The 26,177-nt window shown below is 41.9% G+C and overlaps 3 protein-coding genes across 10 annotated transcripts in view; 1 reads left to right on the top strand and 2 right to left on the bottom strand.

Annotated features, from left to right (window-relative positions):
• LOC127447627 (Fc receptor-like protein 5) overlaps window positions 1–25,792 on the top strand; it is a 61,369-nt gene extending 35,577 nt beyond the window's left edge. For 3 of the 8 annotated variants that reach the window (XM_051709570.1, XM_051709623.1, XM_051709614.1), the window contains 14 exons: window positions 230–502; window positions 3,823–4,092; window positions 4,179–4,454; window positions 13,211–13,471; window positions 22,248–22,496; window positions 22,576–22,680; window positions 22,940–23,029; window positions 23,119–23,172; window positions 23,301–23,366; window positions 23,569–23,643; window positions 23,721–23,798; window positions 24,747–24,800; window positions 25,453–25,512; window positions 25,647–25,792. In XM_051709570.1, coding sequence (XP_051565530.1) covers window positions 230–502; window positions 3,823–4,092; window positions 4,179–4,454; window positions 13,211–13,471; window positions 22,248–22,496; window positions 22,576–22,680; window positions 22,940–23,029; window positions 23,119–23,172; window positions 23,301–23,366; window positions 23,569–23,643; window positions 23,721–23,798; window positions 24,747–24,800; window positions 25,453–25,512; window positions 25,647–25,720 — 1,985 coding nt within the window. In that variant the 3' untranslated portion in view covers window positions 25,721–25,792. The remainder of the gene's footprint in view (window positions 1–229; window positions 503–3,822; window positions 4,093–4,178; window positions 4,455–13,210; window positions 13,472–22,247; window positions 22,497–22,575; window positions 22,681–22,939; window positions 23,030–23,118; window positions 23,173–23,300; window positions 23,367–23,568; window positions 23,644–23,720; window positions 23,799–24,746; window positions 24,801–25,452; window positions 25,513–25,646) is intronic. The other 5 variants (XM_051709578.1, XM_051709597.1, XM_051709588.1 and 2 more) reach the window with 5 other exon arrangements.
• The window catches only part of LOC127440265 (uncharacterized), a 204,410-nt gene that overhangs the window by 174,981 nt on the left and 3,252 nt on the right, over window positions 1–26,177 (bottom strand).
• Window positions 1–26,177, bottom strand: part of LOC127447811 (uncharacterized) — a 160,884-nt gene that overhangs the window by 88,297 nt on the left and 46,410 nt on the right. The gene's annotated exons all lie outside the window — the stretch shown is intronic.

A 26,177-nucleotide genomic window follows, 5' to 3' on the forward strand; every position in this document is an offset into this window, starting at 1 on the left:
AATTTGTTATCCTCCTCCCCATCTTTAAAAGAACACGCTCTTCGCTGCTGACAATTTCACACTTCTCTCTCCATTCCGCTTTGATTCGCTATTTTTAATTTTACACAAATATTCCTGTCATGAGCCCTGAAAACACAGATGGGCGGAGTGATACTATATGAACACTCAAGAGAACCGTTGGAGCTTGTTTAACGTGACGTGCATGCTCTCTTGTTTCTGGTTCTTACAGATAGAAAACCTGTTCTGACTGTAAATCCTAAAACATCACAGATATTCAGAGGAGAGACTGTCACTCTCACATGTGACGTACAGATGACAAAAGTGACAGACTGGACATACGGATGGTTTTGTGATGGTGCTGATGTTCAACACTTTTATGAGAAAGAGATCAAGATTACTGCAACATACAGCAGTTACAGCCATAAATGCAAGTGTTACGCTAGAAGAACATCTACACTAATCAGCTCTTCCTGGAGTAATGAAGTGTCATTTACTGTCATCGGTGAGTGATCATCTGTTATATTATAATCATATGCATCAGTCAGCAGATACACAGTTTTCCTGAGCAACTACTGGGCGACACCATGATGATTATAATTGCCTGTTTTGTGTTTCTGGTCTCGAGACACAATGTAAAAACTACCGAAACGAGCGATTCAGACGGAGAACAACAAACATTTAAGTGTTATTTGGAGTAAAAATTACTTCAAGGTCACCGCGGGACCTTAAAAAGTCTTAAATTTACTTTTTAAAATTTAAGGCCATAAAAAGTCTTAAATATCTTAAATTTGGTTTTCTGAGGTCTTAAATTTTGGGGAGTGAATAGAAGAGTCTCTCTCTCTCTCTCTCTCTCTCTCTCTCTCTCTCTCTCTCTCTCTCTCTCTCTCTCTCTCTCTCGTGGATTTAGCAGCTGACACTTGAGTTTAGTGTGAGCATGCGCAGGGAAGCTCATTTTTACTGAACTTACGATGTTAAACATGTATAAACCTTCATAAACCCGTTAATCAGAAATGCAAATGGCGTTATTTTGTGTCTCTAACACTGTTGCTCCTGCTTATAATCGACGAAGTGGTTACAATTTGCAAGCACGCGAGGTTGGAGCGGTCTTTTGACGCCTTTCAAATCTTGGTGCTTCCTTATTTGACATCACCTTTGACAATAATTGTAAAGCTAACAGAACTACTCAGCTGCAGAGTTACACCTGTTATATCTCTCTTGATCTCCATCTGACATATACAGGTATTTCCTCTGCCATCTGAATCAATTACATTTTTTGTATTAATATACAAAACAATAATAATATAATTATATAAATGATAATATTAATAACATACATAATATGAAAATATATGATCTATATTTAATATTTAGTATATAATCTGTTTTCAGTATACATCATAACTAATTATGCAGCACAGTTCTCTTTCATCATTTAATCTGTTAACATTTTCAATACATCTTGTCAACTTTAAACGGCCATTTTTAAGGTAACTGACGAGATATTTCACACAAAAAATGAAAATTATCATCATTTACTTACCTTCATGCTGCTGCAAACCTGTATGACTTTCTTATTTCAGTGGATATCAAAAGGAGATGTTAGGGAGTTTCAGTCACCGTTCACTTACATTGAATGGAAAACAAGATGCAGTGACAGTGAATGGTGACTGAGACTAAACGTTTTGCTTAACATCTCCTTTGTTCCAGTTCATACAGACTCAAGGGTGAGCAGTGATGACAGAAATGTCATTTTTAAATGAACTGCCCTTTAACTACCTGTTAAATTATTTGGTAAAGTTATCTGCCAAGAAAAAAATATATAAATGTTATTCAGCACATGCTAGACCTTATTCACAGCAGCGCCATATTTGATTTTTGACGAGAATGACAACGAGGCTGTGAGGGATAGATGTACAGTCTCTTCAATGGGCTGCACTGCAGTTTAAAGTGTTTTTGGATCATTCCGCAGACAAAACACTGGAAAAATATATTTTCAAGGACACTCAGTACACAAAAAATGTCCGCATGCGCAGTAAGTGGTGGCAGAAAGCCTGCTGACTGTTGTGTTAGATTTGACAGATTAGAGGATTAAACGAAAGTATGACATCACCAAACCATCATAAATACAAACATATTCTTAGCGATACAGTCACTATAATGAAATGAGTTAATAAACGTAATCATGTTCGCTATAAATGTTTGCAGCATAGTTGTGAGTTGAAATGATCTCCTCAGTCCAGTCAGCTCTGTTGATGATCTTGAAGCCACAGCAGTCAACAAGAGCACTCAGAATCATTTTTCAACAACGTAATCTGATAAAAGTTTACTTTATGTGCATGGTTTTTGCCACCACTTCCGTGTTTGACATAAGTGGTGACGTTGCCAAAGCATTGGTCTATTGTGTCACGTCTTGCTGGAAAGCAAGTGACTAAAGTTTATGGTCACAATATAGGCTACATACTTTAGGCTACATGCATTCTTAATGAATTAATTTAGAGTTTTAATGTTGTATTAACTTATTTTAAAAAAGAAAACATATAAATGCACAATAAAATATAAAAAACATGTCCAGAGACAGTAAAATAAATAAATAAATAAATAAATCCAAAGTCTCATTAAAATCTGAAATTTCTGAAAAAGGAAATGTTGGCATGACTAGTGCAGAATAATATTTTATTGTTATTTCTTAAAACAATTAAATCAATTGTTTTAAAATATGATTGATATTTTAAAATGCTTTTGTGCACCAAATCAAAATCTTTGTGTGTAACCAACATGTAGGTAGACATTTAGTTGTTTATGTTGAGTATAAAACTATAAACCCAGTAAAATAGTGTTTTGTCAGTATTTAGTTTAGTGAGATAAACATTGGTACTGAGACTGTTTAGTAGAGACGGGTCACTTCTATTAAAATGAACGGGAGAAACTGGAACGGCCAGCAGTCAACGGATGTAGAAAGAAAGATGTTTAAAAAAACATGGGATATTTATTTTGATGTGTTTATGAAAAGGCACATTTTATTCATGTGGTGTAACACTGAGTATATACTTCATATTTTTGACTCAAGAAAACTTTTTGTAAATGAATGAATAAGTTGTTTATACTCTCATGTATTCAAGGTGCAAAGAAAGTATTATAATACTTTTTATTTAATGGTTACACCACATGACAGTTTGAAAGTTTGATTTTTATTTATTTATTTATTTATTTTAGTAAATGTTATTAAAGTTTTTCAGAAATGTATGAAATCAAATTGGACAAAGATTACATTTCTGAGAATATGACATAAGTGTTTTAAACTAGATTTTTAAAAGGTTTCTCATTTTAATTTTGGGTGTAATTTGTCAATGACTTTGACTACACAATCCCCCTTAAAAACAATTACAAATGGATCACTGATTATAATTAAACACGGAGAAAAGTCTTGCACACACAACACTATACATCCAGATCAGATCAATTGAAAGACTGTTATAGACAATGAGAACCACATGAAGATATCACGACAACTGAGAGTTCATATAATCAGTGTGTGTGTGTGTGTGTGTGTGTGTGTGTGTGTGTGTGTGTGTGTGTTTGTGTCACATTACATTACCCGTTAAGAATATACACCAATGTGAGTGAAAACACTGGAGACGGAAATTAAAAACAGACGAATCGTGAAACACTTCTGCGTTCAGGAAAAATGTGGATATGTGTGTTGTTGTACTTATTACATTTATTTGAATGGATTCAAATCTTCAGGATCTTCAGATTAACTGATTACAGTCTAATTTTTGTATTATTGTAAAATAGATGAATATTTACTTGTGTTTTATACAGCGAGACCAAAACTTGTAGTGACTGTAAATCCAGATCATCATGTGTTCAGAGGAGAGACAGTCACTCTCACATGTGACATACAGAGAGAAACACACACTGAGTGGAGATACAGCTGGTTTAAAGATGGTTTAGTCAATCCAGTCAGCACTGAGAGAGTGTACAGAATCACATCTGACAAATCTCACAGTGGTAAATACAGCTGTAGAGGAGAGAGGAAACAAGACTCACAGAGATCAGACATCAGTGATGCTGTTACACTGACTGTATCAGGTGAGTGTTCACATTCAACTCTGTAGATAAACTCTGTTAAATAAATAAACTCTGTTGATTAATGACCCAAATGTTCTTCACCACAGACTCAAAGCTCAATCCTGAACTCACATCAGATACTGCAGGAGCTGCACTGACAGGAAACACGGTGACTCTGATCTGTCACATGACTCAGACTGCTGGATGGGACTTTTACTGGTACAAACACACACAGAACTCTGAGAAAAAGAAGACAGAAACAAACTCCTACAGAGTCCATATTGATTCAGTGTCTGATGGAGGTCAGTACTGGTGTAGAGCTGGAAGAGGAGAACCAGTTTACTACACAAACTACAGTGATGCACTGTGGGTCAATGTCACAGGTGAGATTGAACATACTGTATACTTCTTTTTTACCAGTGACTGTGTTTGTAAATTGTGTTTGCACTAAGAGATCCTAAAGACAATGTGACCATAAAGCCTGATTTGCTCCTCCTCACACATATGCTCCTCTAAAAACTTGATTTTCTGTCACTCTGTACAATTAATGATGTGAGCCTCTTATAAACCTGATCATAGGTGACATCTTTCTGTTCTGAAAATATCAGGCTTGGAAACTCAACCTCTGAGAATACAAAGTAAATCTGCTAGATCATCCTAAAAAAAAACAATCTTAGACATGTTTTACAATTATGATTGTAGATGTAAAATGTATCTGTTTCACCACAATTTTGCATGATGTTTATTTTAGATGTGTAGGGCTTTACTGGTTGTTTAGATCAGTGTTACTATCAGAAATAATTAATACTTATTTCTGTAGTTATTAATTAATATTTAAATTAATCATTTGACTCTAACTCATTAAAACCTCATATGGGGCTCCAGTAAATGTAGTGTGCTACGTTTAGGAGAAAGTTTGGTTATTAGCAATAATTAATAATTATCAAAGACAATTATTAATTATTAAAATCAATAGAACATTGATGAGAATCAATGTTAGCTTTTTTTTAATCCAATTATCAAAGATAATTGTTAATTGTTAACATCGATGAAACATTAATTAAAATGAACACTAGCTTATTGATCATTCAAATTCAACAACCATCAAAGATAATTATCAATAATAAAAATCAATAGAATATTAATAAGGATTAACATTGACAGGGCACCACCCTGGAATCAGGGACTAATAACCAGATAGTATAACAGTCTCAATATTAGATTGTTTTCTTAGGAGAATCGACATACGAAGAATATCGATTTTCGGGGAAAAAAAAACAATGAATGAAGGTTTGAATCCGAGCACTGACATCCCATCAGCATGACACAGGTGTATGCAAAACAAACCAAAACACTTCTCTTTGTAATATAAACAAAGTTTATTTATGCAGTAATATCAATTAATAATTAATACAATGCAGTGAATAAACTTCCGACTTACAACTACAAACTAAACAGCGATATGATTAGATATAGAAATGAAAATAATCCTAAAACACATAAGGTGTGTGTGTGTGAGTGTGTGTGTGTGTGTGTGTGTGGTTAGTACGAGAGAGAGAGAGAGATGATCAAGTGACAGCCCTAAAGCCGATTTCGCGATAGTGGGAGAGAAAACAGCTGTCAGTTTATCACTCAGAGACGCGGTGGACGGCTCGTAAAAGTCCCGCGTTATTTGACTCTTTAATGGATGAACTCAGTTGCTGTCTCACCCGCGATGGCAAAATTGCACAACAATCCAATTTGGTTGGACCACAATACAGCAAAACAAATTTGTGATAATTAATACCCTGAGTATTAATAATGAGCGGACATGGTGGTCCGTAAACTGTACAAGCAAAAACCTTGAAACACAAGAATAACACGCTATAATATTCTATCTCAGCCCAGACGTAAACCTCTTACTTGAATCGCATGAGGATACAGGTAGAATGTGTTTTCCTCCGTCCTTTAACTCTGACCCAGTTCCTTGAGGCTCGGATGATGACGGGAGGCCGTTTCCTCGCTCTGTCGGCAGGCGGTACGGTTGTTGATTCTCGGCGGGCTGGAGGAGAACTCAGAAATGTCGACTTGATTGAAGATGGAAGAGAAATCTTTAATCTCTTCACTTCTGTAGGCAAACGGATGAAGATTCGAATTGTTCGGCGGTCTCCTTCGGATCTGTTAGAGTGTTCGGTTGAACACAGAGTAATCTCAACTCATCCAGCGAGATGGAGATTGTATGGCCACAGTTTCAAGTCAACACGCTGCAAACAAAGTCACTGGAAGCCAATCACGAAAGCATTTCAGAGGTATTTCAACTCCTGATGATGTCATGTTTGAGGGACGTTCTGTTGTGTGCCTCATCCAACAGGAGTTGAGAGTTCGATCCTTTAGTGAGCAAGGCTTCATGGGATTTGCAGTCTGTTTTGGACTCCCTTTGTTTGATTTTGGCGCGATTTTTATCAGTAAGATTTACGACTTGGAATATGGGGGCTTGAGTTAGGTTTTTATGACTGTGTTAGACCTGCCTTTGTCTTCTATCTGAATACATGAGGCCCAACAGATGCAAGAGTGTAGCCATGAAATTACTTTTTGTGGTAAGCCACAATAAAAATGGATGGGCCAAGTTTTCACCCCCTGAGAAGTGGCACATTCAAAAAGTTCTTTCACATTTTCAGAAATCAGAATTCATGCATTTTTGAACTATCTTATAAATACATATTTGAAGTCAAAGAATAATCTCTAATATCCTTGGTTAGGTCACTGTTTAGATGTATTTAGCTCAAACATTCACAATGGCCCTATTTGGACAGGACTAGTTTTCCCTGAGGAGGTCAGAGAAATTTGTGTTTCACAGACGTACTTTGTGATTTTAATCCCGTCTGAATCTGACAAGTTTGTGTTTTTCTCACACAACCTCTGTACAGATTTCAGAGCAAATTACCTACTGTTTATCGGCTAACTCAAGGGTCCTCTGAGAAATCTAATCCCATCCAAATGCGAATGTCTGTGATTGCTGATTATTTAATTTTCACAACACTTCTCCTTATGCATTTTAACCTACTTGAGCTACCATCTAGAACACCTGCTGCCTTTTAATTTGGATGTTTTATTTTATTATTTATATTCATCTGACAGAAAAATAAGAAAATAAAATTATAAAAGAGAGCCAAATCGTGGAAACTGCTCAGACTGGCCACTGTAATATCAGTGTCAGATAAGATACTCATGGTAATTTCTCCGCTCAATTACGTAATGTTATAATTATATAATTCACAGATGAGTATTGTTTATTTCAGTCGGTTTATTATAAACTCATGTGAAAACTAATCCTGTCTGAACAGGGCAGGGCGTTGTGTCTGACATCCAAATATTTTCTCCTCACACTCTAAAAATGCTGGGTTCCCTATCTGTCACTCACTCGACGTTGTGTCGATGTAGTGACGCTAGGGGTCACTATTGGGAGCCCGAGACACCTCTGGTCTTTGATAAAAGGCCAATGAAAATTGGCGAGTGGTATTTGCATGCCACTCCCCTGGACATACGGGTATAAAAGGAGCTGGTATGCAACCATTCAGATTTTCTCTTCGGAGCCGAACGTTCATGCTCATTGAGCTGAATATAACTGTTCATTCACCTCTGCTGGATCTGACGGCGCATTTCAGCAGCTTCTCCCTCCTCTGCATTGGTGCACTGCAGAGAACGCCCCTGGGTGCTTCGGCAGAAAAACTAGAGAGTATATTTTCTGAAAGAGCCTTTCTCCCCTCTAAAAGAGTATATATTTCTCTAAAAGAGCACCCACCCGGAACGTCTTTTCAAAGATGCCTTTCCGATCGTGTGTTATTCCTGGTTGCGGTCGTTATCTCTCAACTTCGGATGGTCATGATTGCTGTCTTTCGTGTCTGGGCGCTACCCACACGGAGGCAGCGTTTGTGAATGGTTCATGTTCTCACTGCGAGAACATGACCATGGCAACGTTGCGGAGGCTTGCTTTCGTAAGAATTTCGTCTCATGGTGAGTCTGGCTTCTTGTTCGGAGCCCGTGAAGATGATGAGCTCTCGAGCGCAGCATCATAGAGCGGGCTTGTCCAGTCGGATGAAGAAGCCTCAGCTGGGCTTCCCCCTTCGGGACGATCGCCCAGTCACAGGCCGATGCCGAAATGATGGACATGCTTTCCCGGGCGGCTGCGAGCGTCGGGTTAGAGTGGAACCCTCCACTCTCCCCTGAACCCTCGTGGCTTGATGATTGGTTTCTGGGCTCATGGCACCGCTCAAAGCAGCCGCGCCCCGCTCCAGTGCCATTCTTCCCGGAAGTGCATGAGGAGCTGACGAAGTCGTGGGAGGCACCTTTCAATGCCCAGCCCCTACTCTGCAGTTCCCCCACTCTCACTACCCTCGATGGCGGGGTGGCCAAGGGCTATACGGTGATTCCCCCGGTGGATAAGGCGCTCACGGTGCACCTATGCCCGTAGAGCGCCGCCACCTGCCGTGGATGCCCTAAGCCCCTGTCCAAGCCCTGTAGGCTCACGTCGTCCCTGACGGCTAATGCCTACAGTGCTGCTGGACAAGCCGCCTCTACCCTGCACGCCATGGCTCTCCTGCAGGTCCGCCAAGGCACTGAAAGAACTGCACAAGGGTAGTTCCGCCCCGGATTTGATGCAGGAACAGTGCTCGGCAACCGACCTCGCACTCCGGGTGACGAAGGTCACGGCACGGTCTCTCGGGCGGACAATGGCCACACTAGTGGTCCAGGAGCACCACCCTTGGCTCAACCTGGTCGAGATGGGCGAGGCCGACAAGACACGGTTCCTTGCTGCCCGCATTTCCCAGGCGGGCCTATTCGGCGACACCGTCGAGGACTTTGCCCAGCAGTTCTCGATGGTGAAGCAGCAGATGGAGGCAATCCAGCACATCCTGCCCTGGCACGGCTCAAGATCCCGCACCCCGTCTGCTCGTCACCAAGGGCGTCCCCCTTGCAGCTCTGCTGCAGCCGCCCCTTAAGCCCGGCCCCGGCGTGGAGCCCACCACAGGAAGCCAACGCCACCCGTCTCACATCTGGCACCAAAGAACCCACGGAGGTCCTCGAAGCACCCCTGAGACGGGCAACCCAGGGACGAGGGAACCCACTTACGTGGAGCTGCTAGGAAGACCACTCCATCCCCCGGTGGAGGGCCGGGTGCAAAATCTTTTGTTGCCTTTTTGTTTGATTTCGCCACATGCCCAAGTGGCTGCGGTATCCAACAGTTCAGCAAAAGAGCGGCTTCCTTCCTCCCTGGGTCACATACCCGGTGCCTATGGTCATCACCACGACTACCGTCCACGGGCTTTTTCTTGCAGGATTGGCGCTCCAGCGGTGCCCTTTCTGCCCCTGAGCGCCCAGCTGTGGCACACAGCCACCCCCGATGTGGCAGTCTCCACGGGTTATGAGGACAGGCCTCTTCCTCCACCGTCCCAGGCTGTTCCGGGGGTGGTCACAAGGAGCCAGGTAAGTGCTTCGATGTCCCTAGACTCAGCACGGCCACAACGTGCTGTGGCACCTCGCGCTCCGCCCTGCTGTGAGGCCCCACCTGCCGGTACGTCCGACGACGTTGTCCCCTTGGTCCCCCTCGAGCGGAATTTGGACACGTGGCTCACGCTTTCCAATCTGTCAAGGTGGCTGATCCAGACCGTCCAACTTGGTTACACGATTCAGTTCGCCAGGTGCCCGCCCAGGTTCAGCGGTATTCACTTCACCTTGGTCAAGGGCGAAAACGCTGCCACCCTGCGCTTGGAGATCGCTACCCTCCTACGGAAGGATGCGATAGAACCTGTCCCTCCAGCCGAGATGAAAAAAGGGTTTTATAGCCCCTACTTCATCGTACCGAAAAAAGGCGGTGGGTTGCGGCCAGTCTTGGACCTGCGAGTACTGAACCGGGCTTTACACAGACTCCCATTCAAGATGCTGACGCAAAGACGCATTTTGGAGAGTGTCCGGCATCAAGATTGGTTTGCGGCGGTAGACCTGAAGGATGTGTACTTCCACGTCTCGATCCTTCCTCGACACAGACCCTTCCTGTGGTTTGCGTTCGAGGGTCATGCGTATCAGTACAAAGTCCTGCCTTTCGGCCTGTCCCTGTCAGAGGCTCCTGGGGCATATGGCGTCCTCGGCGGTGGCCACCCCGCTCGGGTTGATGCATATGAGGCCACTTCAGCACTGGCTCCAGACTCGAGTCCCGAGATGGGCATGGCGCCACGGGACACACCGTGTGGCCATCACGTCGGTCTGTCACTGTCTTTTCAGCCCTTGGACCGACCTCTCATTTCTACGAGCAGGTGTTCCACTAGAACTGGTCTCCAGGCGCGTCGTGGTCATGACAGATGCCTCCAAAATGGGCTGGAGCACTGTTTGCAATGGGCACGCAGCCGCTGGCCTCTGGACGGGCCCGCAACTGCATTGGCACATCAACTGCCTCGAGTTGTTGGCAATTCTGCTCGCCCTGCGGAGGTTCTGGCCGTTGATCCAGGGCAAGCACGTGTTAGTTTGGACAGGACAGCACAGCAGCGGTAGCATATGTCAACCGCCAAGGTGGTCTGCGCTCTCGTTGTATGTCACAACTCGCCCGCCGTCTCCTCCTCTGGAGTCAGCAGCACTTCAAGTCACTGCGAGCCACTCATATCCCGGGCAACCTCAACACTACAGCGGACGCGCTGTCACAGCAGGTTTCCCTCAGGGGAGAGTGGAGACTCCACCCTCAGGTGGTCCAGCTGATTTGGAGTCAATTCGGACGGGCACAGGTGGACCTGTTCGCCTCCCAAGAATCCTCCCACTGCCCTCCCAAGTACGCCCTCACCGAGGCTCCCCTCGGCATAGATGGGCTGGCACACAGCTGGCCACCTGGCCTACGCAAATATGCATTTCCCCGAGTGAGCCTGCTTGCACAGACCCTGTGCAAGGTCAGGGAGGACAAGGAGCAGGTCGTCCTGGTAGCACCCTACTGGCCCACCCAGATGTGGTTCTCGGACCTCACACTCCTCACGACCCCCTGGTGAATTCTCCTGAGGAAGGACCTTCTTTCTCAGGGATGGGGCACCCTCTGGCACCCGCGCACATACCTCTGGAATCTCCATGTCTGGCCCCTGGACGGGACGCGGAAGACCTAAGCGGTCCCCTGAGTGCTTTCCTTCCTGCAGGAGAGGCTGGATGGGATGCTGTCCCCTTCCACCTTGAAGGTTTACTTTCCCACCATAGCAGCACACCATGATGCAGTTGACGGTAAGTCCTTAGGGAAGCACGACCTGATCATCAGGTTCCTAAGAGGCGCCAGGAGGCTGAATCCCTCCAGACCGTGCCTCGTTCCCTCATGGGATCTCTCTGTAGTTCTTCAGGGTCTACAGAGTGCCCCCTTTGAGCCTTTGCAGTCAGCCGAGCTTAAGGCACTCTCCTTGAAGACTGCCCTCCTGACTGCACTCACTTCCATCAAGAGGGTAAGTGACCTGCAAGCGTCCTCTGTCAGCGAAACATGCCTGGAGTTCAGTCTGGGTTACTCTCATGTGATCCTGAGACCCCGACCGGCTATGTGCCCAAGGTTCCCACCACCCCTTTTAGGGACCAGGTGGTGAACCTGCAAGTGCTGGCCCAGGAGGAGGCAGACCCAGCCACGTTGTTGCTGTGTCCGGTGCGTGCTTTACACATCTATTTGGATCGCACGCAGAGCTTTAGAATCTCTGAGCAGCTCTTTATCTGCTTTGGTGCACAGCGGAAAGGAAGCACTGTCTCCAAGCAGAGGATCGCCCACTGGCTCATTGACGCCATAACTATGGCATATCTCGCCCAGAACATGCCGCCCCCGATAGGGCTACGAGCCCATTCTACCAGAGGTGTAGCGGCTTCCTGGGCCCTGGCCATAATCCCCCTTCTTTTTTAGGGAGTGGAAAAAGAGAAGGGGAAAAGAGGCCACGACTGGGTTAAGCCTGTCTCTATCTTTGGGTAGTCGACTTGTCCCCAAAAAGGGCCGTTCGACACTCATAACTATGTTGGGGGAGGTTACGTGTCGACCTGGTGTGCTGGCTATGAGGCACACAGCAGTCTGCCCACCACACACCGCCAGTTCACTTAACACAGTTCAGCCAGTTGTGGCGTTTCGTATAGGGACCCCTAGTGTCACTACATCGACACAACGTCGAGTGAGTGACAGATAGGGAACATCATGGTTACTTGCGTAACCTCCATTCCCTGATGGAGGGAACGAGACGTTGTGTCCCTCCTGCCACAACGCTGAACTACCCGCTGAAATGGCCGGATCTTATATCGGCTCCTCAGCATAAAACCTGAATGAGTGGTTGCATACCAGCTCCTTTTATACCCGTATGTCCGGGGGAGTGGCATGCAAATACCACTCGCCAATTTTCATTGGCCTTTTATCAAAGACCAGAGGTGTCTCGGGCTCCCAAGAGTGACCCCTAGTGTCACTACATCGACACAACATCTCGTTCCCTCCATCAGGGAACGGAGGTTACGCAAGTAACCATGACGTTACTTTTTCTACCCAAATGCTGGGTTTAGCCTGTTGGGTCATTCATGTGTTATTTCCTCAGTGATGGGTAGTTTTTGTGTAACCCAACCACTGGTTATTGGCTGGGTCATTCTTGCAGACAGTTGAATCAATGCATCCCTCCCACCTCAAGTCTCTCCAATGCAACAACACAGCTGCTGGGTAACAACAACCTAGACACTGAGTTACCTGTCACAGGCTTTTCAGATCATCTTCAGAAGTAAGCATTTTCCAGTGCAGACAGATTAGTGGATATGCAGCTGATTGGCTCCCCACATCAGTTTCGTAAAGCCATCTCTGTAACTCTATCTTAATACCTGATTTGTATGTATATATATATATATATATATATATATATATATATATATATATATATATATATATATATATATATATATGTTTAACATGATTTGGCTACTGCTGTGCTCTTTTGGTGAGGTTTCTTAATGCCCAATTTTGCTCCATTTCACTAAAAACATGTAAGCTGAAATCCTGACCAGATCTTGATCAACATGATCACTCCTATCCTGGAGTCTTTGCACTGGCTCCTTGTCAGTTTTCATGTAGGTTTTTCACCTATAAGGTTCTACAGGGATTTATCTTGCAGTATTTGTTTGAACTTCATTTCAGCTCAACGTCCCTCAGTGTCTCTGATCATCAGTCCCAGCAGAAGACAACACTTCTCATCTCACTCTCTCTCTCTGAGTTGTGAGGGTCAAAGTCACTCTATATGGACAGTGAGAAGATACACAGACAGTGAGAGAATGAAAGATTGTTCATCTACAGGATCTACATGTAAAATCAGCTCCCTTAAAACATCTGACACTGGAGTATACTGGTGTCAGTCTCAATCTGGAGAAAACAGTCAACATATCAACATCACAGTACACGGTGAGTTGTATGACACTCAAAACCAGGTAAAATATCATGATGTTTAGTTTTTATTGATTTATTTTTAAGGCTAAAGACAGAAGTATTTTTAAAAATGCATTTACATTTAAGTGACATATACTTGTAAAAACTACAGATAAACTACAATAAGAGTTGTAGATTGTACTGTCATGCTGAAAGTGTATTTTCAAGAGTTTTTGTTGTTTATTTGTACACTGAATATCAAAGTTCAGTAATAAATGATAGAAAATGCACAATTTGCCTGCCACATCTCATCTTAAAGAGATAGTTCACCCAAAATCAAACATTCTGTCCCAATTTACTCACTGTCTAAATCTCTATTCTAGACCAGTGTGGTTTTCCTTCTTATGTGCATAAAAGGAGATATTTTAATGAATATCACGATCCATCTTTTTCAATACAATGGCAGTGGATAGTGACTTATGTTTAAAGATTTAAAAGACCCAAAAGTATCTATAAAGTGGTCCATGTGACTTATGTGTCATATTCCAAGACTTGTGAAGACATACGACAGATCTTGGTGAGAAACAACCAGAAATTGAAGTTATTTTTTATAGAAAAAAACGAGAGAAGCTCATTCACAGTGGCTTGCGTGTTAACACAAGAGTTTGCATTGTTGTTGGCACTAAAACCTACTGTATGACATCAGAACACTTGGAGGCATGAGTCGCATGGACTACTTTTATAATACTTTTGGGTCCTTTAGTAAACTTTAAAATGAGGCACTATCCACTGTCAATAGTGTTGAGAAGATGAGCTGAGATATTAATTAAAACATCTCCTTTTGTAGTCGCCCCAGATAGCACACATACTGTACGTCTCTGAGACGTCTGTTTCTGAGTGTTTCATCTGGAAATCTTCACATCCTAATTAACATTATCTGCTGAATGTCTTATTGACATCTGAGAGATATGTCTTATAGACGTATTGCAGATGAGCAAACAACGTAAACAAAAAATATATCTTCAAGATATAAACATACACATCAAATAGACATCTGGGTGATGTACGTGTGCTGTCAGGGACATATGATAAAAAGTCATACAGGTTCAGAACAACGTAATGGTTCGGGAGGAGCATGTTAATTTTAATCTGACAAATCACAGCCCACGAGCAGGAGTATATAAGCCGCTGCTTACCTGCTTCCTGTGACAACTCTCCTGACATGAGAATCTTTCCGGCATTCGGCCCCAACCATTTCCCACGAACAGACCCAGGCAGATGGATCATAGGATGCAACTTCCCTGTAAAGCTTTCGGCTCCACCAGAACAGCTCTTCCATCCAAACAGTCTTGTTATTCAACAGAATCTGCCACAGCAGCTCTTTGTTTTTAGCAGTATTGACGGCTACCACGTTGTGTTATTTATTTTTTATTTTTTTATTTACCCTGTCTGTCTTTCTATGCTCCATTCGATGAAGCAGTTTATAGCATGAAGTTGCTGCCGCAAACTGGCTGCTCCTGCACTTTGAAAATGTGAAGCAGCTCTCTAGGACTGCTCATATGTTCTCTCATCTAAACTTTCCACCTGGAAAGCAGTGTCAGCTGCCTCCACGATTGGCCGCCATTCCAGCTTCATGCCATTAAAATTCAATTTTTTGAAAGCAAGAGAAACAAAGATTAACTATTCTATCCAACCATCATTTCAACCCCCAGCATTTTTAATCAGGTTCTTCTGCACAGTTGATGCCTGTCAGCCTCATTACCTCGCTGCAGCTTGTTTAGAGGGCATGCTCTATCCAGCGATTGTTCCTCATCTTCTAACATGAATGTCACAATTATTTCTCCCTCCAAAGAGCCCTTCGGAGCGTGATTTATTTCATTCTGAACACAGGGGCATCATGCAACACAGAACTCCCTTCAATTGACCGATAATCTAATGACAAATTCTTTTCAAACCAACGCAGACATTTTAACGCAAGCTTGCTGCCGTGCAGCACTCACTCTGACCATTCCACAGCACACTGCATTTATACACGGCCTCTGACAGAACAGACACGAGACGAATTCGGCTCCGCAAGAGGCGGATCATGCGCCGTGTTCCAACTCATTCATAATCACTCTGCAACATGTCTCGCTTCCTCTTAGCATTTTTGACATATTGATGTATATTGTACAGCAGGGGGCAGTCATACTCCTAAGGAGCAAATGACCACAAGTGTATCCTTCAGTAATGATTGCAAGTCCATCTCTCCTGCATATCTGCATGCAGTACAGAGCCAAAGCTCTTATTTCTCAGATCATTTTATGCTGTTTTCCATTGTTTATTAAGATGTACTGTATTTCCCAGCACATATCTCTTGCATTTCTGTATGCAGTGCAGAGCAGCAACTCAATGCATTCCTAGATAATTCACACCTATTGCTATGTGATGCATTTCCTATGCATGATGTATAGTGTACTACAGGTGACAGTTATACTCCTAAAAAGCGAATGGCCTAAAGTTAATCCTTCAATGATGCTTGCAAGTCCATGCATATCTGTATGCAGTACAGAGCCAAAGCTCTTATTTTTCAGATTATTTTAAGCTATTTTTTCACATTGTTTATGAAGATGTATTGTATTCCCTAGCAAATGTTTTCTAAAGTTTCACCTAAATATGATTATTTTGTCTTTTCTGCAGCAACGCCGGAAACTGCGCCTTCCGCAGGGTCTTACCAATATTACTTCCAGCAGGTCTCTGTGAGAGCCCATTTAAATTCCTGTCACTGGATTGTACGCAGGTTTACCTCTCACTTTCTCTATCTAGGTGTCTTTCCAAGACTTCACCATTACCTACCGAGGAGCCAAAGATGGCAACCATTTTAGTTAAGAAAGCACAACTGCGGTGCTTCTGCCTTCGGCTCAAAACATCCCTAAGCAGCACAAATGTGCTGTCCACGTGCCACAACTGCGGCATCTTTTGGGTCATGCAACAAACTCCCATGACTCCACAAAGCAGCGCAAATGTGCTGTACAGGTGCCGCAACTGCGGTGTCCTTCAACCATGCAACAAATTTCCACCACACCGCAAAGCAGCACAAACATGCTGTACAGGTGCCACAACTGCAGTGTCCTTCGGACCATGCAAAAAAAAAAAAAAAAAAACTCCCAATACACCGCAATGCAGCACAAATGTGCTGTACAGGTGCCGCAACTGCGGTGTCCTTCGGACCATGCGACAAACTTCCACCACACTGCAAAGCAGCGCAAATGTGTTTTTTCCAGGTGCCGCAACAGTGAACCTTTCAGGCCTTGCCACTAAATCTCCCACAACTCTGCAATCATGTTTCCTGTTTCCTCTTATGTTTCCTCTTCTTAAAACTTGAGGGGCACAGCTCCTCAAACAGCAATTCAGTAAGGTTCTTTACTCTGCACCACCCGCCATTCAAATACAGTATGGTCCCTCCTGTTCGAATGCTATGCAGGCTTTCCCATCGAATTGCAGTGTGGGCTCTCCTGTTCTAATGCAGTGTGAGCCTCAGCGCATTGGTCGCAGGCCCTCCCGTTCGAATCACAGGGTGGGCTTTCCCATTCAAATGCAGTGTGAGACTTCATGTCATTCAATCCGTGGGCTCTTCCATCCGAAATGCAGTATGAGCTCTCCTCACCAGATAATGTGCTGCAGCGCCCGCCCATGCTCTATACTGCCACAGCATTGCTCGCATACTCTCAATAATGCCATTTTGATACTGCCGCAGCAGTGCCCTGCCATGACAAATGTAACAAAGTTCTTAACTAAACTTTCGCTTCCCTCAAAGCTGCATATAAATGTAATTGACACATTTTCCATAATTAACCTTCTGCTTCCCTTACAGATGTATATAAAGGTACATATTCCTAACTAATATTTGCTCCCCCTACAGGTAAATACAAACTAACCTTTTGCTTCCCTTACAGGTGTTGATTATTCTAATGAAGTGCCCTACTTAATACCACAGCAAAAGTGCCCTGCCATGATAAATGTAATAAAGTGTTGGGCCTCATGTATTCAGATAGAAGACAAAGGCAGGCCTAACACAGTCATAAAACCTAACTCAGGCCCCCACATACCAGGTCATAAATTATACTGATAAAAATCGCGCCAAAATCAAACAAAGGGAGTCCAAAACAGACTACAAATCCCATGAAGCCTTGCTCACTAAAGGATCGAACTCTCAACTCCTATTGGATGAGGCACACGACAGAACGCATCTCAACCATGACATCATCAGGAGTAGAAATACCTCTGAAATGCTTCCGGGATTTGCTTCCAGCAACTTTGCTCGCCGTGTGTAGACGCAGCTCATCACTGCTCTCATGTGCAGCCTCGTGGCACAAGGAAGTAACATCCGACTTGAAACTGTGGCCATACAATCTCCATCTCGCCGGACAAGTTGAGATTACTCTGTGTTCCACCGAACACTCTAACAGATCCAAAGGAGAACGCCGAGCAATCCGCATCTTCGTCCATTTGCATGCAGAAGTGAAGAGATAAAATATTTCTCTTCCATCTTCAATCAAGTCGACGTCGCAAATTTCTCCTCCAGCCCACCGAGAATCAGCAGCCATACCGCCCGCCGACAGAGTGAGGAAACGGCCTCCCGTCATCACCCAAGCCTCGAGGAACTGAGTCTTAGTTAAAGGACGGATGAACACACATTCTGCAACCTTATGCGATTCAAGTAAGAGGTTTACGTCTGGGCAGAGATAGAATATTATAGTGTGTTATTCTTATCAAGGTTTATGCTTGTACAGTTTACTGACCGCCATGTCCGCTCATTATTAATATTCAGGGTATTAATTATCATGAATTTGATTTACTGTATTGTGGTCTAACCACATTGGACTGTTGTGCATTTCCACCATCACAGGTGAGACCGGCAAACTGAGTTTATCCATTAAAGAATCAAAGACCGGGACGGTTTACGAGCCGTCCACCGCCTCTCTGAGTGATAAACTAACAGCTGTTTCCTCTCCCATGATCGCGAAACCGGCTATGGGGCCGTCACTTAATTTTCTCTCTCTCTCTCTCTCTCGTACTAACCACACACATGAGGTTAGTTTTGCAGGGATTTGCTCTCATTCAGACACAAGGCTATCAGTGAGGTCAGGAAATGATGTTGGTTAATGGGGCCTGACTTTCAGTTACTGTTCCAGTTCACCCCAAAAGTGATCAGTGGGGTTCAGGTCTGGGCTTTGTGCAGGCCTGTCAATTTCTTCCACCCCAGACACAGTAAACCATTTCTTTATCGACATCACTTTGTTCGCAGGGGCATTGTCATGCTGGAACAGAAAAGGGCTATCCCCAAACAGTTGCCACAAATTTGGAAGAACACAAACCCAAGCCATTACATAAAGAAACATTAAGATTTTCCTTTACTGGATTTAATGGAGTAACCAAATTCGTTAATTAGAAGGGGGTGTCCACAAACTTTTGGCCATATAGTGTACTCAATCCACTGCCGCAGCAGTGGTTTTAACTCCGTTCCCGCAGGAGGCCTACTTTAATCTACTGCCGCAACAGTGTTTTACCGTGCTTCCGCCAAAGCCTTTTTGTCTTCGCTTCGCGGTCACCACCTCTTCTCAAAGCACCATATTTCCCTATCTATGGGTAGTCTATTGAGTGAGGCCACCCCTGCAAACAGTTCCTCTCGTTCTCATTTTCCCTGTTTGATCGCCTGCTGGACTTACCCGTTCGAATGCCGTGAGCGCTCTCTCTTTATAGAGCAGTCTCCCGTTCGAATCACAGTGCGAGCCCTCCCTTTCGAACAAAGTGTGAGCCAACTTTCATTCTCACCTTCCCCATCTGACTGCTTGCTGGGATTACCCATTCAAATGCCGTAAGCTAAACCTCTCTCTCTTAGAACAGTCTCCTGTTTGAATCGCAGTGTGAGCCCTCCCTTTCAATGCAGCATTAGCCAACTCTCATTTTCACATTCCCTGTTCGCATACCGTGAGCCCACCCACTTCTACAATGAGTGGTGGTCTCTCATTCGAATCGCAATGTAACCCTCTCGACCAGCAATCATACAAGAATGCACTTTCAAACAAATGCTTAAAGCACTCCCTCTGTACAGATTTTTTTGGGGAAGAACAATTCAGAAGCATCCGCCAAGCCAATTAACCAAATTGTTGCTGGCTTGCTGTCCTAAATACTTCCTACCATAGTCATGGTACTGTTCTTTCAGCTTAACGCCTTTTTGGGGGTAATTAGAAATCGAGTCGAGTCTCAAGCTCTGAGCCCTCCAGTATACGGACAGCAAGCCAAATACGTTTACTGCTTCAACACAAAATTACATTAAAAAACTAACTACTGAAATTGAGTTAATTAACAGTGGTTCAGGAGGAGCATGTTAGTTTTAATCTGACAAATCACAGCCCACGAGCAGGAGTATATAAGCCGCTGCTTACCTGCTTCCTGTGACAACACTCCTGACATCCCACTGTAGGGATTTACTGGTTGTTTAGATCAGTGTTACTATCAGAAATAATTAATAATTATTTCTTTAGTTATTAATTAATATTTAAATTAATTAATTGAATCTAACTCATTAAAACCTCATATGGGTCTCCAGTAAATGTAGTGCACTATGTTTAGGAGTGGATTTGGTTATTAGCAATAATTAATAATTATCAAAGATAATTATTCATTATTAAACTCAATAGAACATTGATGAAAATCAATGTTAGCTTTTTTTAATCTTAAATCAACAATTATCAAAGATAATCACTAATCATTAAGATCGATGAAACATTAATTAATTAATTAATTATTGATCATACAAATTCAACAATCATCAAAGATAATTATCAATTATCAAAAATCAATAGAATATTAATAAGTATTAACATTGATGGGGCACCACCCTGGAATCAGGGACTAATAACCAGATAGTATAACAGTCTCAATATTAGATTGTTTTCTTAGGAAAATTGACATCCGAAGAATATCGATTTTTGGGAAAAAAAAAAAAACAATGAATGAAGGCTTGAATCCGGGTACTGACATCCCGTCAGCATGACACAGGTGTATGCAAAACAAACCAAAACACTTCTCTTTGTAATATAACAAAGTTTATTTATGCAGTGATAATTAATAATTAATAATTAATAATTAATACAATGCAGTCAATAAACTTCCGACTTTCAACTACAAACTAAAAAGTGATATGATTAGATATGGAAACTAAAATAATCCTATAACACATAAGGTGTGTGTGTGAGAGTGTGTGTGTGTGTAAGGAGGGACGCGCACAAAATGGCGGACGTGACTCTCGTGTAGAGTATGTCACGCGAGACTTCCAGCCAGGGAATATGACCGTGAATGTGGGTGGAGAGAAACCGGTCAATGGCGTCTACCAGTTACCGCGTGTATCCGCTTGTGCGATAGCTTAGGGACAAAGCTGAGCTTTAGCACGAAGCTATCTATGAGCCAATAAAGTGAAGGCCCTAAAGCCGATTTCGCGATCGTGGGAGAGAAAGCAGCTGTTAGTTTATCGCTCAGAGACGCGGTGGACGGCTCGTAAACAGTCCCGCGTTCTTTGACTCTTTAATGGATAAACTCAGTTTGCCGGTCTCACCCGCGATGGCGAAAATGCACAACAGTTAAAATTTGGTTGGACCACAATACGGCAAAACAAATTTGGGATAATTAATACCCTGAGTATTAATAATGAGCAGACATGGTGGTCCGTAAACTGTACAAGCAAAAACCTTGAAACACAAGAATAACACACTATAATATTCTATCTCTGCCCAGACGTAAACCTCTTACTTGAATCGTATGAGGATGTAAAATGTGTGTTCATCCGTCCTTTAACTCCGACCCGGTTCCTTGAGGCTCGGGTGATGACGGGAGGCCGTTTCCTCGCTCTGTTGGCGGGCACGGCTGCTGATTCTCGGCGGGCTGGTGGAGAACTCAGAAGTGTCGACTTGATTGAAGATGGAAGAGAAATCTTTAATCTCTTCACTTCTGCAGGCAAACGGATGAAGATGCGGATTGCTCGGCGGTCTCCTTCAGATCCGTAGAGTGTTCGGTTGCACACAGAGTAATCTCAACTCGTCCAGCGAGATGGAGATTTTATGGCCACAGTTTCAAGTCGGATGTTACTTCCTTGTGCCACGAAGCTGCACCTGAGAACAGTGATGAGCTGCGTCTACACCCGGCAAGCAAAGTTGCTAGAAGCAAATCCCGGAAGCATTTCAGAGGTATTTCTACTTCTGATGATGTCATGGTTTGAGGGACGTTCTGTTGTGTGCCTCATCCAATAGGAGTTGAGAGTTTGATTCTTTAGTGAGCAAGGCTTCATGGGATTTGTAGTCTGTTTTGGATTCCCTTTGTTTGATTTTGGCGCAATTTTTATCAGTAAGATTTACGACTTGGTATGTGGGGGCCTGAGTTAGGTTTTACGACTGTGTTAGGCCTGCCTTTGTCTTCTGTCTGAATACATGAGGCCCAACACCACCTCCACCCCATCTCCACCTATTCTCTAGATTCATTATCTAAATAAGTAATGTCTGGCGGGGTAATCAGGACTCGAGTCGAGTCTCGAGGTCCGAGCCCTCCAGTATACGGACAGCAAGCCAAATACATTTACTGCTTCAACACAAGATTACATTAACATATGAACTACTGAAAAGGTGAGAGTATTATGACAGAATTTCATTTTAGGGTGAACTATTCCTTTAGGAGTTCATGTATGTATTTATTTGTTTCAAGATTTGTCTCTGTATCCAATGTAGCATGATGCATGATGCCATATTCCTACTGTTTCTACATTTTCTCTGTTGTGTAGATGGTGATGTGATTCTGGAGAGTCCAGTTTATCCTGTGATTGAGCGAGATACTCTGACTCTACGCTGTTTACATCGATCTACAAACTCCTCAATCCTCACAGCTAATTTCTATAAAGATAGATCACTCCTCCAGAAACAGACGACAGGAGAGATGAGCATCCCTACTGTCTCAAAGTCACATGAGGGTTTCTACTCCTGTAAACACGGAGAGAGAGGACAGTCACCCGAGAGCTGGATCTCAGTCACAGGTGACATTTATTCCAAAGAGTTATACTGAGAACTTTGCAATAATAAAATATGAATAAATGTGTCTGTCATGTTCTCCAGTCTCAGACGGTTCATCTACTCGTCTGGTGATTTGGGTGGTTGCGAGTGTCGCCTTGTTACTCATCATCTCACTGATCCTGCTGTGGAGATACAAAAACAACAAAGGTTTGTTCATAGTATTGTATGATCAGTACTAATGTACACCACCAAATGAAGTCAAACAGAGAAATGTTTTGATAGTGCCACATAGTCACAGTGTTTCCCTTTTGAGTGAAATCAACATACAAATACTTTATTTATAGTTTACTCTGCATATTAAGGGACACAAGAAAGTATTTTAACATGAAATGAAATGACACACATTAGCTTTAAGAGAAGTTGACATGTCGACTATATCATTGATCTTTGTCTCTATCTACTGTAGATCAGCAGTGTATCAACCAACAGACATCAGTTCAGAATCAGAGGACACGACCTGGAGAATCCCAGACAGAAAACTGTCCTCTACAGTCTGGTCAGACTCAATAACACATTATTCAAGTGTTTACCTGTAACACAGCTGTGTGTGTATCTTTAATCCTCAAACACATGTTTGCTGTCCAGCAGGTTATTATCACATTTATGATGATCTGGATACAAAATATAAGAAGAGCACAGGTTGAGTCTTAAACATTTAGTTACCAAAATCTAAAAACAGAAACGTAATTAAAAATCAACAAATATTGTTCATCTTTAAAATGCCCATCTGATGGCTAACTTGTTTTGTTTTGTTTCCTGTTGTCCAGGAGCATCAACAGATGAGGTCACATATTCAGACGTCACTATTAAAAACAAGATATCTGTGGATAAAGGTAAAATAAATCCTCTTTACTACAGCTGTTAAGAATTAACATTTATTAAGCAAAAACATCAATCATCGCTGTATTTCTGTTGAATAAAATATCAACAACAAAAAAAAAAATCCATTTGTTTAATATATTTTTTTTAATATTTGTATGAAATGTATTGTATGTATGTGTGTATATATATATATATCAAATTTTTTTTCTCCAGATGATACCATGCCCGTGGCAAATAATGTGACATATTCAGAAGTCAGAACAAAAGTGAAGAAATTCAAAAGTAAAGGTGAGAAACTGTTTTTCCTAAAGTCGGATGTTCCTGTATGATCTAAATTATTTAACTGATTTTCTGTTCTGTTTCAGACGTTGAGACTTCAGGACCCGCCGATTTGACTTACGCCCAGATCAATATACACAACACAAAGAAAGCCAAGGGCAAAGGTCAAAACTCAACAAACTGTATCTAAACACAACAGTCTGAATGTTATAAAATCTTTAATCTCAAACTAAGGGTCTGTTCCAAAACTTAGTGATTCGCCTCGCTGTCTCCTGCCTACATAGGCAGCTGTCTTCTATGTAAGTATCAAAATGAGATATCTTAAGAGGCAGCATAATTGAAAGAGGTATTAGGGAGGCCAGTAGGGGGTGCTCACCCTGTAGTCTGTGTGGGTCCTAATGCCACAGTATAGTGAGGGGGACACTATACTGTAAAAAGGCACCATCTTTCGGATGAGATGTTAAACTGAGGTCCTGACTCTCTGTGCTCATTAAAAATCCCAGGGCACTCCTCATAAAGAATAGGGGTGTAACCCTGGTGTCCTGGCCAAATTCCCCCCAATAATCCCCATCCATTAATTGGCTCTATAACTCTGTTCTCTCCTCTCCACCAATAGCTGGTGTGTGGTGGGTGTACTAGTGCACTATGGCTGCCGTCACATCATCCAGGTGGATGCTGCACACTAGTGGTGGTTGAGGAGAATCCCCCTATACTATGTAAAGCACTTTGAGTGCTTAGAAAAACGCTATACAAATGTAAGGAATAATAATAATGATGATAATAATAATTATAATTAACATATTTACCTTTTGGAACAGACTTCGCGTCAGGAGCGCGCCTATGATGTCTTAAAATGCTGCTTCTGCAGGACCCTCACTAGGTTTTGGAACAGATCCTACTGTATATCAGTGTTTAACAAGTTGTTTGGCTTGGATTTTAATAAGCTGATATAATAACTCTAAAGCCATCATTTATAATTATATAATATTGAGGAGCAAAATAGCAGTCTCTTTATTGAGTTAACATATTAAAGGTTATCGATGTACCGATCAAACAACAGAACAACAACAGTAATGTTTGAGACTGTTATTTTCTGTTATTTTCTATGATAGATGCTGGAAAAAGAGATGTTTTAACTGAAATGAAAACTAAGAACAATCAAAGAGGTAAGTCATAATAAATAAGCCCTTTAATGTTATAATTTAATATCATATAAAGTATGTAAATATTACAGGTCACATCTGATGTTAAATAAAATACATATACTCTTGTATAACTCTAAAAATATAATCCTTGTGGATGAGATAAATATATATATATATATATATATATATATATATATATATATATAAATAATATACTCTTTCTTTTGTTTCCTCCATAAAAAATAATAATAAAAATAAATAAAAATAATAATAATAATAATAAAGAATCTGTAAATAGTAAAAATGGTTTAAATTAGTCTCATTTAAATATGCTTAATATTGGCAAAGTATAAAATAATTAAAATTAATGCAAAATAAAATATAGTTCCTTTTAACGGTATATTTTTAAACATTATTTTTGTTTACTACATTTTAAAGTTTTATACTCCTCAAGTTTAATGAAATAATTCACATTTATATTACTCAGTTCAGATGGGAATTTGTCCTGTAAATCTTAAAGAGTAGATTTATAAATATATAAATATAGATATATTCATATTGTTTTGAGTGTGTAAGGTTTTGGATCTGCTGTATCATAGATTATGAATTATTATTGATATGTATAATGAGTATGGTGTTATGTTGTTTATGACTCTCTGTTGTTCACTATCAGGGAAAAGCAGTGAGTGTGGAAACACTGTTTACTCTGATCTGAAGCAGAACACAGACAGAGGTGAGAGAAACACACATATAATATCACCATTCAAAAGAGACATCACAATTACAGTTCAAATGATGCACGGTGAATGTGCCAAATACAGATGAAGCTTTTTACTTTTATTATTATTATTCATTTGTGCCTTTTAGGTGACAGTGCTGGAGTCGATGCAACTTATGCTCAAGTTTTTAATCACCAAAAGAAAAAAACCCGGAAGAATTGATCAAGTTCAACGATTTTAAAATGCACACATTTACATGTAGAAGAAACACTGAAATCAATCAATGATCAGCTCATTAATTAAAAAAGACACCTGACAAGATAAAACTGGATTTAGATGAGATTTTGAAATGAGATGTTTTTTATCCAGTCTTGACGTCAACATGTAATGAGAGAATGATGTTAAATGCCTTTACATGCAAAAGTTCTGATCATTTTTCTTGTATTTTGTGTCGGGAAGTTTGTACACAAACCTTCTGCTTTTTATTATGCGCTTATTTTAAATGTGTGTTTAATAGCGTTAAGGGAGGTGGGCATTCGCATTCTCAACTATCTCGACGACTGGCTAATCTTAGCTCACTCTCGAGACGTGTTGTGCTCACACAGGGACCTGGTGCTCTCACACCTCAGCTGACTAGTGCTTCTGGTCAACTGTGAAAAGAGCAAGCTCCTCCCGGTTC

Source organism: Myxocyprinus asiaticus, chromosome 1 (genome assembly GCF_019703515.2).
Source record: "Myxocyprinus asiaticus isolate MX2 ecotype Aquarium Trade chromosome 1, UBuf_Myxa_2, whole genome shotgun sequence".
Taxonomy (NCBI): Eukaryota; Metazoa; Chordata; class Actinopteri; order Cypriniformes; family Catostomidae; genus Myxocyprinus; species Myxocyprinus asiaticus.